Source organism: Ischnura elegans (genome assembly GCF_921293095.1).
Source record: "Ischnura elegans chromosome 13 unlocalized genomic scaffold, ioIscEleg1.1 SUPER_13_unloc_1, whole genome shotgun sequence".
Classification (NCBI taxonomy): Eukaryota; Metazoa; Arthropoda; class Insecta; order Odonata; family Coenagrionidae; genus Ischnura; species Ischnura elegans.
Window position 1 is genome coordinate 845,782 of NW_025791657.1, and position 20,196 is coordinate 865,977.

At 36.2% G+C, this 20,196-nt stretch overlaps 1 protein-coding gene across 1 annotated transcript; it reads left to right on the forward strand.

Moving 5' to 3' along the window:
- Nucleotides 1-5,352: 5,352 nt before the first annotated feature.
- Nucleotides 5,353-18,313, forward strand: LOC124172469. Its single transcript, XM_046551909.1, has 6 exons — nt 5,353-5,642; nt 5,759-5,896; nt 8,520-8,687; nt 13,835-13,954; nt 16,518-16,649; nt 18,167-18,313. The coding sequence occupies exons 1-6, from the start codon at nt 5,433-5,435 to the stop codon at nt 18,311-18,313; spliced, it is 915 nt and encodes a 304-aa protein (XP_046407865.1). The 5' UTR covers nt 5,353-5,432.
- Nucleotides 18,314-20,196: the final 1,883 nt, after the last annotated feature.

The window sequence follows — 20,196 nt, forward strand, 5'->3', positions numbered from 1 at the left end:
TGGCGCCACAAACTTTGTCCTAAAACTTTTGAAAGTGACTGTACCTTCAACTATACACCAACTTCCCATCCTGACGAAGACATGGCCAAGCTAAAGCAATGAGAATGATAGGACGATTACAGCTACCCATAAACTTCATTGCATAATACCTATTGAAAAAGGTATGGTGAAAACAGGCATATTCCAACTCATCAGAGGGTTGCATATGTCGAACACACTTACCATGACACTGATGAGGTACAGACCCGATTCTTGCACCTACATGTACTATCTCCATTGTTTGTGTTCCCTACCACACCAGACAATCATATCCTAAAAAGACATGACATTCTCAAAAGGCTCGATCATTTTACACAAACTGGAAGGACATACAGTCTCCCTGGATCAGACCTGGTGAACATCAACAATTTAATTGGAAACTTATGAGGTGAGTTGAAGCCAAGTTTTACTGTATTTTCATTTAAGCTTCCCATCACATTGTTTTCTGTTGCACTGCAATGACGTAGCCATGTGCTACACCGTTCAACATTGGGCATTTCATATTTAAGTGGTACTTCTTGCATTTTGCTTGTGTAGTTCCATAGACAAATAATTTTTTGGACACGTTGCCTTAAGTGTGCCATCTTGATATTTTGTATGCGTATAGTAAAATGTATGAGCAATAACATATATTTTTATAAAAAATTGAATTGTTTTGAGATATCCAAGGTCAAGGTCAATGACCTCAGGTATTGAAATTATTATAAATAGGCCATCTTGTATATCAATGTAAAGCCCTACATATCACCTTTCCAAAAACATAAGTTTTATTTTCTACCTTGAATAGAACTGGAATTATAGTCATTTACCTTTAGAGGGACACACTGAAATTTCGACAAATTCACAACATTCGCTGACCTGTAACTTTTGTCAAAATCATCATTTACATCTACAAATTGGTATTTTTCATCACTTACCTGTACCATTCCACCACACCAAATTTGAAAGAAATCTGACGTGGTTGCGTTGAGTGGTGTGTTGAACTCACATGGAATGAACCACATTGAGAGGTCCAAAAAGTTTACAGATATGCTGCCCAATGTGAGACAACCAGCTGAGATTGCTTCTATTGCTTCAAAGCCGGTCATTTCATTACTGAAAACTGTCCATGTGAAGTAAGAACAAAAACCTCCAAATAAGCTTTTTGGAGGCATTGCTCAAGGAAGAGCAATGCCAAACACTGGAAGAGCTGGCTTTGTTTTGTGAGCAACCCAATAAGTCATTTCCAAGCAATAGCATACATTGTCAATTATTAAAAGCAAGGCATTTGGGTTCCTATCAATATGACAGTGATCCTACTGCACGAAAATACTCGACCTCAACTAGCAAAACCCATTAAAACATAGCTGGAGACATTTACATGCGAAGACCAAATGCACCCACCAAATTCCCCAGACATTGCAGCATCTGATTATTACTTGTCCCATTTGATGGCACAAGGTATGGCAGATCAGGAATTAAGTGTGCACATAAACATTAAAAAATGGCTTGATTCATGCGTAGCCTCTAAAGATGAAAAGTTTTACCATCAGGGTATTTGAGCCCAGCAACAAAGAAAAGGAAAATTTCAGCCATGGACAACTTCCTCACTTTGACATGTTACTCATAAGTAATGCTGACAACTCCACTTACATCATAGGGTAGATAGAACCTAATTAACCAACCAGGTTCTAAGGTTTTTCTGGTGAATTGACTAAAGGAAGAGTTCTTGGGTTTCCAGCCGGGTCCAAAGGTTTTTCAGCACCGTCATTTTGAAGGATAAGCCTGCCGTCGTCTATAAGGTGAATGATGCGTGGATGAAGCATTCACCCTGAAGATGATGGCAGACTTAGCCCTTGAAATGTCGCTGCTAAAAAAACCTGTTGGACCTGGTTGGAAACCGGAGAACTCTTCCTTCAACCAACCAGGTTTTTTAAAATTATAAATCCCGTAAACCGATAAAGTACAAAATAAATACATCTAGCGATCCAACATTTAAAATTCTAAATTTAGGCGAAAAAGTTTTTAACCACATAAATATGCATGTTGTCAAAGATGTACTTGAAAAAGAAATCAGCTAACTATATCAGTCATTTAACTACGCACCAAAAAATACATATTTCCGTCTGTAGGTATACTCCAAACTGATTTAGCAAATTCAATCAACAAAAAAGCAGCATCCCATTCCAAATATCACACAGTGAGTACACAAAATGTTATTAAAAAATCAAATAAGGTTTCTAGAAAAGTGATTTCAAATACTCTGAAAATACATTAGTAGGTACACATTATTTCGGAAAATAACCCTACAAAATTTAAGAACGCTGAACAGCAAGCATATCATATACCTAGCCAAAATTGTGAAGACGGTTACGTAGGATATTCATCAAAATACCTAAAAATTGTATTACCCAACACTGTTCATCTTTACATTGTGAATCGCACAATTCATTTAAAACTTTCCATTTTTATCATGCCATTTCAAAAAAAGAAGAGAACTTTTAAATTTTTCTTTTACTACACACTTAAAAATCTAATATTAACTATGAAGGCACTTATATTAACAATCCAAAGTTAACTGAGCATACCTGTCCCTAATCTACAATAATATGGGGCATGAATGAGCTTGGTATATCAAGGGACTGTGTGCCAAATTTCATTTCCGTTGTCTCTGCAGCTCTTCAGTGATTGAATAACTGACATGCAGACACAATTCCATTTTATAAAGAGGCATAAACAATATGTTTAACACCTTGTTTTATGATGGTTTGAGGAATATTTTATTTGCAGATTTTTAATGAGATGAGTTGTTTATCACAGTTACTCCAAGAGGAAGAAGGTTCTTAAGACTTCTATAAGCGCACACACATATAATTTTACCTGAGGAACAAACAAATGGTTTTCACCAAATATTATATGATCAAATTAATAATAGTGGAAACTAATACATAAATGTATGTATTTAAATACTGGAATAAAACAAACAAAAAATAAACTTAGAAGCTACAGAAAATATATTTCATATCAATTTTAAATATTTTGATTTCTAATTTTACATCATTCTGTTAAAATGTTTTCTCAGATAGTTTTTTAGACTAAAATTAATTATTAACAATTGCCCATCATATACTGATTCATTTCGCCCAGCAGCTATTCATATGAAATGCCTATAAAATGAACAATCAATTTCTTAAACTTCAGAAAAATGTTGTAGAATACATGGCCTACACCTCATGAGATCATAGTCAAAGGAAAAAAGTAGTCCCCAACAATGAAATATAATGTTGGCATGCACTTAAGACTACGCTTGGCAACCGATAAACAAACTCATTTCTGGGTCTCTCACGTCTCATTCTTTAGCAGCAAATCGGCTGGGATTTGTTTGCCAATTTAATATGCTCCGGTTACCCAATCAAATACTGAAGGGCTGTGGTATAGCTTAGAGGGAATATTGCATTTTGAGTTGATCAGTGATGAATGTGATTTTATATGATATGTAAGTTTATTGATGACTTTACAGGATATGATTGTTTAGAACACACTGTAATTTACAACAACACAAATTTCCTTTAGTTGTCGCCACTGAAACACATAGTGGAACATTACTAGTGCCTTGCCACGGATTAATAGATAGGGAAAACCCCTTGTTGGAAAATGAACTCGTTACACTTACATTTGTCCGTAGACCATACACGAAGGCATTCATGCCCTAATACTGTATATTGACAAATGCTCAATAAATTTTTGATTGTTAATAAGAGTGCCTCCATAGTTCTTACTGGATTTAATGGCCTAATGCTGTTAAACTACTATACTGGTGTTGTATTGGGAACTCCAAATGTGTCACCAAGCGATGATTCTATTACCATATTGAGCTAATCCTCACAAATTTATGATATTAATATTCAGTCCGCGAATAATTTTCTCTCTACATTTCTTACTGCAGTCGACACAAACCATATGTTGCAACTTTAAAATCTCCGAAGACTGTAAATGAGAAAAAACGTTAAGAACTCACCCTGCCGTAATTTCGAGGCGAAAATGTTCTCAGAACTGTGTTTGATTCCAAGCAAATCTTCTTGAAAACACTGAATTCCGTGAGTTTCTTCAAACATAGTGGACACATGGTATTGGGCAGGCCATCTCCCACAGCAACCTAAGATAGCAATAAATAACATACTCGTCAGAAGAATTCTGAATTATCCTGCATTACCCGAAATGAAGTAATCTCCATTTCAAAAAAATCGATTAAATGTAATGTGCCACTTACTTGCAAACCGACTAAATCATGCAGGGCTTCCTTCACAGTTATTTTACATGCTATATTAGAAGTAAATATGTTGTAATACACACTATTACTCTTCCTACAAAGTCTACAAAGGTCACTCTTTGAACTCCTTTCTGACTTGAAAATACCGGTGGTACGACTCATGTTTTCACTTCAACGTATCATTCAATCTTCAAATCAGTTCAATAGTCAAATAAATCATCCACACAGAACTGACAAAGATCTCAAAATCCAACACGAAAACTACATTCACTTCGATATCGTGCGAAAATGAAAATACTTTGGATTATTCAACGAAGCACCTAAAAAGCCAACAATTAATAACTCATCTCCAAATATATCAATACGGAACAGCGTGGGCTGAAAATATTATCAACAACTTTCAGGCTCTTTGACACGATTACGAAATAACATCCGGGTACACAGCGTTAACTTGTCAATATAAGACATTGCAAGCAAAGATTGGTGTAGAATTGTGGTTTTCTAGTTGCCATTTCATCCGTGGAGCGCGTACCTGAAGAACAGGCTAAATATCCGCGTTCGAAGACTAATTTATTTCCATTTGATAATATGTATGAAAATCTCATTTAAACTTCATCAATGGTTGTTTTATTTATGTTGGAATAACAAGTATTTGTTACTATATGTATAAATAATAGCTCATAAAGGAATAAGCCCAATATGGCTCCCGCACGGTTATTATGCATTTACAATTTTGTCAAAAAATGGATTCCAAAACTTCTTTATTCAATAATTAAAATAAAGGTTTTAAATAGAGCCATCCAACGGCTCATGCAATGAAGCTCAATGATATATCACTTTATCCTGCGAATGCAAGCTTTCGTCATTTTTCGATGACCGGCCTTTTGTATATGTGGTACTCTGGTAGTAGAACACTCAACTAAAGTGCGAAATCTAAAGTAACCTTTCCTTGCTTGTTCTGTTGTCAACTATGGTGTCAACGGGCATGAAATTCCCTTCAGGTCATATTTCAATGACAGTTTTTTTCTTTCGTTTTCCATGAGTAGTCTTAAGTGTTTCCATTGCCGTACGTCATGGGAATGATAGTAATGTAATAGGCATTTGGAAATTTTTAAGCGTGGTTTGTGGATGATATCTTTGATGTATGAACCGATTTAAAGATTGTATGAGTTATTGCTGTGAAAACATGAGTGCTTTACCAGGGAATTATTCGGAGTCTTCTGAAAGGAGTTCCGAGGGCACCCAGTGCAGACTTTGCATGAAGAAAAATGATTATTATTACAACATATTCACTTCAAACGTGGCTTTCAGAGTAACTGTGAAGGATGCCCTGCATGGTTTACTCGGTTTGGAAGTAAGTAACACGATACCTGTTATTGATTTTTTAAATTTCACATTGATTTCTTTATTCCGTGTTATGAGTATAATTTCAGATTCTCTCAATGTAAAGCGTGTTGATTGCTATGTTAGGTTGCTGTGGGAGATGGCCTGCCTACCACCCTGTGCCCATTATGTTTGAATAAGCTCACGGAATTCAGTGTTTTCAAAAAGATATGTTTACAATCGGACGAAAAACTGAGAAAACTTTGTGGGAGTAATTACTTTAGGGTGAGTACGTACGTATTTTCTTATTTGAAGACTGGTGCATGTATTGTTTTCCAGAACGTAAAGTTGGAGTCTTTGGTTTGTGCCGACAGCAGTGAGAAATCCAGGTGGATAATTATATGCGGACTCAACTTATTATAGCAGTAATTTGATAAAACTAAAAATTGTGGTTGATTATTCACTTGATGCCACAACTTGAGAAATAGAGTGTTGTATGACTGCTTGAAGGTGGTAAATTCAACTTTATTTTTAAAAGTACTTAAATCAGAGATAAAAAGTAAATGGAGCATTCTATTGGATAATTGATAATATCAGGGAACTCTAAAGTCCGTCGTACAAGGTTGACGGAATAGTGAAACTAGCCCAGTAGTCCGGAAGCTGTGTTTCTGAATCTGTGACTCCGTGCGAAGTGCTTTTCACCTTGCAGTTGGTGTTTCTGTGGTGATAAGTGAAGACGTTTTGTTGCTCGGTTCAAATACTTGTTTGTTAAACAATCTTGCTAACAAAGTGAGGAATTCAAGTCGCAAATGATCCACTCAAAAAGCAATCTACCCTCTAGGCTAGGACATATTCCATTATAAAATCCTCGCTTGGGTAACCAGAGCATGTTAAAATGTTCAAGGATATCTCCTACAATTCTTTTCTACAATGCGTGAGGTGTGATAGCTCTGTAGATTATTTTCTTCATCGGTGGATAAGAATAGGCTCTAACGCATGAAAAATATTGTTTTAATTGAATTCTTGTTTATATTTCTATATGAATTGTTGAGGTCTAACAATATTTGCAATAAAATACCTACTAACGGTTATGACATTTACTTTCCATTCTCAATGCATATTTTATTAAAATATGAGAGGTTTAATAAATAAATAAGTGGGCCAGTGTTGAAAATTATTTTGATACTTTAAAACATCTAGTTGAAAAAAAGTACTAAAACGTTTTAAAAATCAAAATGTAAAATTTGTAAAAAATAAGATAACGGATGTGAATTATCTTTAATGTATCAATCCATTTATTTTGTTTGTCAGTTTCTTAGTTACAAAATATATAATTTTACTTGTATTTTTGTGCACCAATTTTGTGTAATTTCAGTACGCTATAGTTGCTAGACACATCTACATCACTGCAGCAATTACAAGTTTTTTCTTTATGCAGGTAAAAATAGCACGAATACAAGGATCAAGAACTTTGCTATTTCCACATGATACTTTATTAGCACCGACCATGGTTTCGTTACAGAGTAACATTATCAAGGTCACCTTGATAATGTTACTCTGTAACGAAACCATGGTCGGTGCTAATAAAGTATTATGCGGAAATAGCAAAGTTCTTGATCCTTGTATTCGTGCTATTATGGATTTCCACCAAGTTACGCCCTCTACGATTAATTACAGGTAAAAATAGTTTTTTTTAAATCTTGCAGTTTAAATTATATTCCGTTTTTCAAATTTTGGTGTTATGGAATTCCTAGGTTGTTTTTATGAATGCTTTGCTAAGATGTGTACTGGACTGTTTATTTGACTTAAAAGATGGCTTATGTGTTAAATTACCTTTTTTATTAATTGAGATGATTATCCTATGTAATAGTCTAGTTGTGGCTATCCATAAGATATGCTCCATTTTGTTGGGGTTGATGAGGAAATTGTTTGAGTCAAATTTGCACTGGGTATTTTCATTGTTTTCATTTTTAAATAATTCTATAGTTTGGGGAATGGAATGGTTTTCCATTTTTTAAATTAATTTAGTTATTCATATTTTGAGTATGAGGTCAGGAATTGCCTTTTTGATAATGCAATGAAATATTAGTTTGAGCTTTTTTCTTTAATATTTTCAACTTTATGCAGATTTTTTTGGTTAAGTACTTTTTCACCTCAATTCAGAGCTCAAAAAGCATGTTAACTGTGTTTACTTTTTATTTTACTGAGTGATAAGGTTTGATAATTAAAAAATCTGTCGAATGAATTGCTATCATCCACCAGACTATTGATATGGAGCTGTCAGAATTTCTTAGGTTCTTCTTTATCTTCTTGTCGTGCCGCACACAATCCAGTGCATTGGCTGTTCAGGCAATACTCTCTTGACCATTGTAATTGGTCCCAAGTATCTCTAACTGCTGCCCCATCTAAGATGTTTTGTGCTTATGGACATTTTCTTCTCCTGTTGTGCACTTCCCTTCACTCTCTCTTCCAAGATCAGACTGAGGATTTTATACCATTTTGCCTCAGAAAGTGGTCAACGTATGAGGTTTGCCTCTTCTGTCCCAGATTTCATTTTTGAGTATGTATAAACAAGAAGTCAATATCAATAGAAATGGATCAAAAACATATTCCACATCAAAGATTCATATTTAAGGCACCACTGCTGCAACCATTTATTTTCTGATTCCATGGCCCCAAGGATGTTAAAATAGGGCCAAGATTTGAGTCAGTACACCAAGTATCTTCCTGCAAAATTTGGTTTCAGTAGCTGTTTAGCTTTTGAGTTATTGATTAACAGACACCTCTCAATTTTTAAGCAATAGTTTAAATGAGACATTAAAAATCCTGTTTCATCAAGATAAGGAATATGCTTCCTTTGTTGACACTGAATGGGGTGAGTTGTTTATAATTGTTACTCTCCCCACAGACTGCCCAAGGAGAGGAGGCAGCTGATGACAAGTTGGGCTCTCCTGCTGACACAAAAGACTGCATTCAAGATGTGATAGAAGGCAACTCACATCTCATTCGCTCAGTCCAAACAACTGAAATATACATTCCTGTGCTAGACTCCCATCAATCCAGAGGTAATATGTTGGTAAGCTATATTCTCATCCCCAAAGAAAACTGAGTTAAATGACCTTAACTTGTAGATATTAACTAGGTTGTATGACGAAATTACTTTTGCCCAGTTTAACTAGTCATTTCTATGCGAAGTCACCCACACTTATGTGACCATCAGTTGTACCACATGAGACAAAAAGTAACCACTAACCTATTTGCTTATGACTCAGTCTTATAACACCACTTATCTTCTGAGAGAAATGTCACACGTCTCATGGAGGGGCCAATGGTGGACTGCCACAATTCTCCTTTGAAGCCTATAATCTTCTGTATATCAACTATATTGATGACCATGGGTGTGACACCGCTCCCAATTATGTGGTTCTATGATGCAGAATTTGCCTGAATTCCTATAGCCTGGAACATGCTTCTCTCTTGATACTAGTTTACATAACATGATATTTATAGGAACATATATCTATAGTCTTGAGCAATTAATGCATGTAGTAAGTACAAATATATAGTCAAAACTTTGTCTTCAATGGCATGCCTTGATTAGATGCCTTCCTCATTAGGAGAAATACATCACCACAGTAATTTTGCATTCATCGTTTAGTAACTCACTTCAGGAGACAATTTCATGGTGGAATTCTTGAAATTCTCTATAAAAATAGGTACACAGATAATAAGGATTTTACTGCACTCTATTTCAGATCTTGAGAAAATAATTATATCCCCTTTTGCCATTCTGTGGACATTTTTGAAAACCATTTACATATAATGAACTCATCATCATCGTCACTGGTCAATGATCCTCAGTTTGGCCTCATGCACCCTACACAAAATTCTCATATCAGCTAATCTTTTACTATAACAGATTACAAATGACATTATAAATCAAGCTTCTTCAGGATGGAATTTTGTATCCTTGGCACTCTCTCTTTGACTATCATGTTGCAAATACTCAGTGCATTGGTAGCGTCCAAGCCACATTCTTATTATTGGTGTAAGGACTATAGTTCAAGGCTGATGATATCACAACTTTGATCCCAGCATACTTATGTTGTCTCACTGGTAACATGGTAACGTGTCATGTGACTCGCATGCATTCAACATTACTGTTGTGTACTATGTGCCATGAAAAATCATTCACATGTAGCTCAATGGCCTTTCATTGGTGAATAAAGTTTAAAATATAGTGATACATTGTATGTCATTTTCATGTGTACTGAATATTTCTTTCTAGGTTCACTAATATTTTAATTTTTCACCTCATATAATGTGTATGATAGTTACATGTGTCTAACATAACCCTTGCTTTCTACCCACACTTTATTAATACTAACTTAGTCCTCATTAGTGATGCCTACCTTGTACTATTGTTTTCAAAAGCATGTAGACACCAAGGAGTCAAGCTTAACTGATGGGGTGGTATAGGTAAAAACTTGTGAGGTTGGTATATTGACCTGTAAGCCACCAAGAGCTTAAAAGGAGAGAATCGGAAGCCACCGAAGCTGGAGTGAAACTCCAGGAGCATAAACCCCATTAGAATTAAGATTAGCATGTGGAGTATACTGAAATATTTCACACTCATGTTATGCCATCAGGGTGTTTTCTTACCGGATATGTGGCGAGGGTTTTTCTATATTTAGATTCATATTTGGACTGGCTATTTTATATCTACCATAAGTGTTCCCATGGCCGAGTCAATCTATGTTGTGTGCAGTAGTTGCGGTAATGTTCTAGGAGGGTTTGAATCCCAAATTATCGTATTTTTTTATTTTTAAAAGGAACATACAGAACATCAACATAATCTTTGCAGATGACTCCAGAAAATGTAGTACTGATTTTTTTTTAATGTCTGAAGAATTTTAACCCTTAGACTGCGAGCATGTTTTCAAATGGGCTGTTTGCCTGCTGCAGGAAAAACGTTTTCCAACATGTGACCATTGCTCGACAATCTCTGCCAGTTTCCTTTGCGAACTTGTTAGAGTCCAATTGCACTTTCTCTCTCTGTAGTGACTTCTAAGGGGTTCAACTCTCCCAGGTCATCCCTCACAGCAGGGTGTGCCTTCCAGAATTCCCAATCCTCATGCCCACATAATATTGTTTCCTTTCCACTCCACTGTTAATATGCCCTCGACTAGTGGACAAATGTTCCTTATGGATACAATAGGACAAATGTCCCTTGGTAAGCAAGAGAGAAGGGTTGACTTGGGTTGTAAGGGCTCACTCCTTGCAAGATGCTGGGTCAGGCTAGAGGGATGAATAATTCTTGGTTCTCTCCCTCTCAAGCTGGTAGCTAAATTCAAGAGCTGCCCGCAGCTGAAGAGTTAACTAAAAGTAGCTTCTGAGGTATTCCGCGTTAAGAAACTTTAAAGATCAACTAGCTTAGGAGTGAAATGCAGAAAATAAACAAAAATTTCAAAAAGTGTTGTCTAGGGATAGCAATTAAATCAATGATATGAGCACTTCCGTTGTAATTCTTCAACCTAGAGCACAAGTATGGAAAAGAATAAACCGAAAGTCAGTGTACTAAATCTGACATCAACTTTGCTGTAGCATTGAAAACAGGAGTGCAAAAATCGATCATAAATTTCAGGATGCAGACGTGGTCATAGGAACAGGGAGTTGGCTTACAGAGTGTATATAAGCAACAATTAAGGTTTTTCTCCTGGATATAAAACTAATGGATTCAATAGGACAGGTGGCAGAGTTTTTATAGTAGCTTAATCACTTTTACTTAGCGCCACCCATGGAAAAACAAGCACTTAAATAGAGAGAGTGTGGTCTTCGATGAACTACAAAACAGAAGGAAAACAGAGCCAACTCCAATGCTGAATCAGTTCTCACATAATGTTACATAATAAAGTAGTTGACAAGTCTATGAAAGGAAATAAATCATTTATTAATTCTTTTAGTAGTAAGCCTTCTTAAGTTGATGCAGCTAATAAAAAATTATTGATGGTTTAAGTAATGACGGAATAATTTTTGCAACCTGTTTGCTCTTTTTATAGACCTCCAAACTCAGTAGTTGATATTATTATCAATAATAAAATATAATATCTGACTGAATGTGAGAGACAGCAAAGGCGTACGAATGATGAAGGGAAATCGTAATCTCCCATCTCTAAATTGGGATTCATACACTACAATCCGAATTTAAATAATAGGGAAATTAGCATGATGCTACTTAACGCAAAAGCAATTCACTCAATCACACAAGTAGTTGACTGGTCTGTGAGAGGAAATAAAAAATTAGGCCTTTAGGCTGTCAGCCTTCTTAATTTGATAAAACAAATCAATATTATTGACGTGTTAGGAGATCACATAGTTTTTGCAACCTTAAAAATGGGAGTAGACTCATTTGTAAAATCAAGAAGGAATATTAATTAATTTGATGAATGCTACTTCATTAAATTTGTCGAAATAATTAATTAACTGTACACTGACTTCGTAGCTAAAGCTTATAATAAAAAACATTGACGTTTCATGGAAATACTTTTGAGAAATTCTGCACCAACTAATCAACTAATATATTCTGTAAAAACTAAAATTGATTGTAAAAAATTTCACTGGTAGAACATTGATATTATGTGGGTCCTTAAGAAATGGAGGCAATTGTACAACCTACTGAAAAGTTCCTATTTAACTATTACGGATGAACTAGGCAAAATTGTTCATCATATACATAATTGATCTATGGGGCTATTTTTCTTGCCGAGGTTGTCTCACTTCCCCATGAATGGACTGGATAGTTTCAACAAAAAAGTGACAGATAATGGGAAGGTTCTGGCTTTATGATAACCTCAAACCTATCATGGAGGATACGTGTCAGAAATATTGGTGGCTGGATCCTGAAAAAGTGAGAATGAGTCAAGCATTTTGTGAGGGTATATTTGGATGTTAAAGTGCTTTAGTTTATATAGCCTTGCTTCAAAGCTCCGAACATTAGCTGCAGGTGCAATGTGTCGTGGGCTAGTCTTCCTCCCTCATTTCAAGGGAAAATTCATGTGAGGCTTGATGCGTGGAACCTCTGATACTTTGCTTAATACTTAACCCATTATACCACTGAAAAGATAATATGATGAAGGAGTCTAAATTCCCATTATGTTCACTGTGTTCGCAGATTTCCTGACTAGAGTGAACTTCATCCAAGGTGAGTCGTGGACAAATCACACTTCAGAGAATATGCGCAGCTGGATCTTCTGCTCATCCTCATAATGCAATGAATGTGATTATTTCCCCGTTCTAAGGGGCATAGAGCTTTTAAAATTTCCAGTTGTGTGAGAGTATTATTTGGGCAAAATTTGGGAAGACATGTAGATCCTCAATTGTCTGCTTTCAGACACGAATGAGCTGTTCATTAATATTTTCATCCATTGTACATATTACACTTCAGAAAATTTTATTATTTATTCCATTCAATGGTATGATGTGGTAGTAATACCTATTACCTTTCTGCTGTGTTTGGAAACATTTAAAAATGGTTCATATGAGCTAGTCTCCCTTAATATACATTAAAATGTAGATAAATTGGTAATGATCAGTAGAAAAAATTTGGCTGCCATGTTATGTCGGGTGTAGGGCTTGTTCAGGTACCCTAGTTCATGTTGGGTCCATTTAATTTAAAATTGACCATCTGTATGGTTTTTTATGGCACATTTTTGGCAAGATAATTTATGTTGGAGCTGATGATGTATCAAGGGTCAGTTGATCCTTTAGTGTCGACTGAGCATATGGCCTTATTCTAAGATAAACTTAAAGGAATGGTGAGAATAGTTTCATCTTTGTTGATTGATAAAATTCAGGACTTTTAAGTGCTCTCCATTGAAACGATCAAGTTGAAGGGGAGGCATATATCTGGAGCCTAATGCAAGACCTAGATGGGGGAAAGCCGCCCAGTTGGGATGCAAACCTAAAACCTCTGGGTTGGAAGGTGAAGACTTTTACCGCTTCTGCTGTGGCTAGCAAATGCTGAAGCATTCCACACCAATGTGTGCAGAATAAACAAGTCATGTGAACCATTTAATAGTAGTAGGTCACTAAAATCTTACACAAACATGCTTTAGGCTTTCATGTAAATGAGATTTAATTGTTATTACTAATGAACATCAGCATTATTATTGTCATGTATTATCCTTTTGCCTTTTTTGATTGACACTCAGCATTGTTTTCTAGTCTAATCTAAAAGAGGAGGACGAAGACCCTCTCAGCGGAGGTAATTATTCTGTGATGCACACGACAGATCCAGCCATAACATCAACTGATGCCTCAGACCCATTGGCAACGGATGACTGGGTGAGTGTACTTTTGCTTATTTTAGCGCAGTTTTGGTACCACTTAAATTCAGTTCTCCATCGAATATTCCAATATCACTGAAGACTGATTCGCGCGATCATTATTCGTCATTTTCAAATGATGACTACAGTGATCGCTCTTGTTTGTTGAATACAGTGATGGCTCTGAAGTGAGCGTTGAGCGAAATTTTTTTTTCGATAACCTTAATGCTGTGGATTCTCATCACTTTTTCCATAACTCAGTTGCTTTTTCTGTTGCTTAAGCCTCATATCAGCCATTCGGAACACATACTTGTATGGAGAGATTTCAGCACTGCGTTTGACAATCAATGGTATGTCATAGACCATAAAACCGTGAATTTTGTCTTGAAACCTGAAAAATCTCACAAACTTGTTTGTAGAGCTACAATTGGGGGATCGAAAGAAAAACTATGCATGGATTTTATTTCAAGGTCAGTCATGCATTTATCTGCACACATATTCGAAGTAGAAGTAATGGCCCATGTGCCATGAAATCACAAGGCTTCACCGAATCTGGAAGGCCAGTAAGGAAGGTGTTCATTAATCCTGGTGAAATTTCAGACACTTCTTAACTTCCCTGCTATGCTGCTTTCTCTATTTTCTCACTCACAATCTTAAGCCAGCACTGGATTTTTCTAACTATAGGTCATGTCATAAGAGATAACACTGATATTGCTGCATTTGCATTCACTGAATCTCGCGCCTCTTAAACTTTTAGTTACTGTGAGGCCCGTGATTTTCACTTGATCAGTGTTCCCGCCTAAAATGGTGAATCAACTGACCATGAATTGGACAACATTTAGACCATGAATGTCTGGAAAAAAAAACTGAATTTTATTATTTAGTTAGAGTGGGAACCCTGTGTGTCGTTCTTGAGGAAGATATTCAAAATGAGTTATTAATTGTACTGAACAGGTTGGGGGCACACAGCTTCTCTGATTACTCACCTTTGATCACTGAACAGGTGAGGGCTCTGACTCTTCCCACTTTTGTGAACATAGATATATGTACGATGCTCACTTCTGATCAACACAAATCAGAAGGAAGGAGCATCATTGCTAGTAAACAATCGTAAGATTGGTTTGATGCAGCTCTCCTATCTGCTAGACATTTTTTAGCCCACATATTTCTTCTCTTTTACATCCTTGAAGACCTGGGCAATGAAACTCATTCAATGCCGTTCCTTGCCCTTCTTTCCTTCCACCTGTCTTTTTACCATTGTTTTCATCACACCATCATGTCTCATAATGTGGCCAACTAAGCAGTTCCATCTTTTTTTTAAGGATTTTTGGAAAAATTATCTTTTCTCTCTCTCTCTCTCCTAGCTTTTCCTTGTTACGTACATGGTCGATCCCCTTTGACCTCGTCATTCTTTGGTAGTAATGCATTTGAAATGCTTTCTCCTTTAGACTTCTCTGCTGCTGTCAATGTCCAAGCTTCGCTTCCATAAAGAGACATACTCCATATGGAAGGAAAGCAAGTGACATTCATGTTACTTATTGTAGTAATTGGTACTCTCACACTCAGTGCTCGTGAAGTGATGATCCACTGATCACCTAGTATAGTGTGGCTGAATACACCAAATGATTTGAGTCATGATTCTTTGGTGAAATTGTACAAAATGAACAAAACCATTCATGACGAATGATAAATTTGAAATGAAATTTGCTTGTGTTGGCTGTGGTTGGTTGCATTTCTACAAAATCAATTGATGATGCAGTTTCTAGTCGTATCTTCCAAAGAAAATTTATTCCCAAAAAAGAATTAATGTAAGGCATATTCTTATTATATCAGATTTGGATATTGTGTGAACTGTGTAGAGGAAATTATGAAGGGGACTCAGGATTTGTCCTTTACCATTTTTGAAAAGAGTATTGGATGTTTTTAAACCAGGTTGGTTGTTGAGATGGATAATTATTTTTTCCTTCAGCTGATTTTGATGGAGCTTGTTGTATGTATACATTTATGACAGCATACAACTCAAATATGAGGGGAAATGAAAAACTCGTTATACCTGACAACAGGACAGTCTGATTCAATAAATCATTCATTGTTGCAGCATGCTGCAAATGGAACAACATTGACCCGCCGATATGCAAATCATCATCACTCTTCATTTAGCTTATGAAATCCACAGAATACAAATAGTTTTTGCATGAGCAGAAGTTAAGTCAATGTAATCAGTGGCAAAAACATCTTAAATCAATTCAAATTACACCCAAGTGTCAGTCACACAATCCAGCGTTAGACAAATATTCATTCACATGTAAGTAGTGATTTCTTACTTAATACTAATCCTACCATTTTTTTGATAAGATGAGTGTTTTTTCAAAAACTATGGTAGATTATTCTACAATTTAGTGCATAAAAATGTTACACTTAAGCTGTTTACATGTTAATACTACAAAAGTGAATTATTTTGGTTGGTGTGTACATATTTATGCTATTAATAAGAACCATAATTTTTTTGACAAACTCACGAAGCTGTTTCTATATTTCTGTTTCCCTGTCTTAAATGATGCTGATTGTGGACTCAAATGCAGGCACAGGCGTCAACATCTTCCCAAGGTGAAGTGGTGGATTCTAATGGCAAGGAAACCATTGTGATAGACCTTGACTCTTTGCTGGTTTTAGCCAAGAAAGAACTATCTCCCAAGGAGACTGATACTACTGAGGTATGCATGAAATTCACATTCAATTAAATTAATGGATGAAAGTGATATTTGGGGGTAATGCTGAAATTTAAGTTCTGTAAACATGGGCTACTTGATTCCAGATTTCGAAACCTTAATCATTATTTTCAAAGTTGGGCACAAGGTATTGTAACTGATGCCACTTGGCATTGTTTATGGGTAACTTAAAATCGGTGTTGACGAGGGAAAAAGAGCTGATGCAATGTGGTGACTGAGTATGTTTGTGGGCATAGTGAAGCATAAACGGGCTCAATTATTAAGTGTTTCACCCTCCCCCCATGACTCCCTGCTTTCCTAATTTCTGTTTTTTTTTGTACGTGACCAGTGAAATGTCCACATTTTTCCCAACCCCTCCCTCCAAACAGCACCTATGAGCAGGGGATAGAGGGTGACAGAATCTATACCCCCTCACTCTACAAAATGAGGACATGCTTTGGCAAACCCCCCTCCCCGTAGTGAGGTTTCTAAGAAAGCCTGCTTCATTCCTGGTTTCCCCCACCTGCCTCATCCCCAGAAACCTTAACCTTTCTGGGTTATAACATATGGACGAATTTCAGCTCATGGAGACACATGGACCCTGGCTTCATTTTATTGCCAAAGGCTATGCTGGTCAGCTGAAGGTGTCATGCCTGTCATGTGGAGGAGAGTTAGAGAGAGAAGAGAATCTTGGAGGTTAGACTGAGAGGTGATGAGTGGCAAAGTAGAGGAAATAGGTGAACAGAACAGTAGATTTCCCATGCCAAGAGGAATAAGATCAACCCACAATGCCTTGAATTAAATATTCTCTCAGCCCATGATGAAAGAAGATGCAGCGACCCGACAGCAGCCAGCCAAGGAGGTCATCCCCATGAATGACTGAGAGCCAATAAGTTAAATAGCTATCCCACATTACATCCCCCCCATAGGCGCTGACTCCATGGGGCTTGAGAGGGCCCAAGCCCCCTCAAAAATCCGCTATGGGTGTGAGGAAAAAATGTGTCAGGCTTGTCGATTTTATCCGGAGTGTCCAGATACCAAGATTCGAGTTATAAGGATTCTTATGTTGATCATATGACTCTTTATAATCCTTAAAAAACGTAAAACTCACTACTTAGTAAATTTCCCGCGGCAAGATCCCTGGTTTGGGCCCCCCCAATATTTTTTGTAAGTCTGCGTCCCTGATCCCCCCCAAGTTAAGAAGATTAACGAAGAAGTACTCTATATCCCCCAATCAAGAATAGAAGTACTAACTGTGAAGAAATCCTGTTGCCCCACAATAATTGTCCCTCGCCTAATTTATTCTTTTTACCCTCTAGTTTTCCCTGTTAGGGGTGCATATTTTAGTATTTAGGAGAGAAGGGAATAATTAGATATTGTTTAGGATTAATGTTGGTGTTGTCACTTCATATTTTTTTGTATTCATGCCAGAGATACATAAGAAGTTAATATTCTTGTTTCATTTAAAAAAATTATAGAGATATCACTTGTTTATGGTAAATCTGAAATCTGCTTACTTTCAGCCTACTGGTATGGAGAGTGGGGAGCTGATTCAAAATCGTACAATGGCCATGGAGTCTATGACAGAAGCAGTGGTTGAGTGCTCTTCAGTGTTTGAAAATGACTATTCATTGAAAACACTTGTAACTAATTCTGACAAGGAATATTAAAAAACTGAATCTCAGAATTCAATCAAATTTTGCATATCTCACATGGATTTTTTATGCATTTTTCTATTGTTTATGTTATATAGGCCTGTTATTCTTCAATATTACCATAAAGTTCACAGAAAATTTTTTATATGTTCCTTGACCCCAAATCCTTAGCGTTACAACCAGGCACCTTAACCCTAGACTGTATGTAGAACTTTCAACTTTAATTTTTTTGCATTTCCCAGTTTATTTAGGCCTAATTAAGATGAAGTCGCATGAAACATTATTATATTCATCATGATAAATGATTTACATAATATTGCGTTTTTGCAACGCTGGGAAAACTACGGTAAATATAAATGAAAAATCAAATATTATAACTTAGTTTGCTTCTTTTCTTTTTTGCCTTCACTTATGATTAAATGTGTGAAAACATTCTGCGTGAAGATAAATATTGCACTATAGACTCCCAAAAGTAGTCCATTATTTCCACAATTGAGGTTTCCACTGGGACTTATCAGTATTCCTTTGGATGAAATGCCCTTTTCTGTATTGACGGATATGCTTGGGTATGTCATTTTTCCTAGGGCATCCCACATATGAACACAACTTTTTATGCCAATTGTTACCAGTCTTTGTATTGGAAAGTACTTCTTGCCTCAATACAATTTTTTGATCTCAGACTGGAAGTCTAACTGAGGATTGCTTTGCCCATGACCATGATGTAAAATCGCCACACAATCACCATTGCACAAGAGAGCCCATTAATAAATAGAGGCTACCCCCATTTTTTCCCCTAATCTGGATAGGGTAACATGCTGCAGAATTATCATTTATTTCTACCCCTCCCATTTCCTGATTGTAATAGTTAATGACATTTGGTTGTGGCATTTATTCTCTTTTATTCTGCCTCTGGTTATGCCTTTTCATCCTTACTATAGGTTCAATATTCCAGTAGTTTGATGCAATGTTGACGACAAAATTATCATGCCATCGAACTAAAAGAATATCTTTTCACTTGTCAAATGGAAACCCTCATATTCCTTTTTGTTTTTTTGTCAAATCTCTCGAAGACATAACAGCACAGTTTCCCATTCTATTTTCTCCTTCTGTTCTTGCTGCAAAATTACCCTTATCACTTTGAGTTCCCAACAGAATGTAATGGGTGAAGAAACTATAAAAAATACATGATTAGATGTTTTGGAGACTTACAAAAATTCAACAAATATAGAACAATGATATGGCAAAAACTGATAGTAATGGCCTGTAGATGAGGCAAGACACCACAATTTACCACCAAATCTAATTGGTTTCTTGCAGAGGAGCATTTTAGCTTAGTGTTGCCCGAAATGTGGAACCATTTGCTCATCAATGGAAAAATTTGTTCGAAAAATTCCACACTGAATGCAATTTTAATTTAGTCTACTGAGAAAAGGCCTGAATTTTTCACTTTTGTCAATTTGAGAACCATCGGAGAGATGCAGATATTTTTGAATGTTATGTAATCTTTTCCGTATCATACATCACCTCACTATTATGACAGACATAACCTCTTGATTTGTCATGTACTAGTTAGTGAGCAGTAATGGATTGTACCTAGACAGTATTAGTATCCCAATGAATTTATTTTAAATCTGCCATTCTCAGAGTAAAAATATGGTTATTTTTCTCTCTAGCATACTCATTTGAATGTTTCAAAATCAATTCAAGTGATTCTTCACTGATAAATAAGTGAATGATTTTAATTGCTGAATGGCATGCATACTGAGTAATTTGTGTTTCTGTTGCTTTACTCTTAAAGATATTTGGGGCTCGAATGGAAGTTACTCTTATTTTTTGGATTTAGGTTACCGGTTTGCTTTCTGTATCTTTTATCTGGATGTCCGCGTTAACTTGATGAT

Bases quoted from the DNA above. Each gene is read 5' to 3' on its own strand.
- LOC124172469 (XM_046551909.1), top strand. From the start codon at position 5,433: ATGAACCGATTTAAAGATTGTATGAGTTATTGCTGTGAAAACATGAGT. The intron at 5,643-5,758 runs GTAAGTAACACG...TTGCTATGTTAG, and splicing joins ATGGTTTACTCGGTTTGGAA to GTTGCTGTGGGAGATGGCCT. The intron at 5,897-8,519 runs GTGAGTACGTAC...CTCTCCCCACAG, and splicing joins GTGGGAGTAATTACTTTAGG to ACTGCCCAAGGAGAGGAGGC.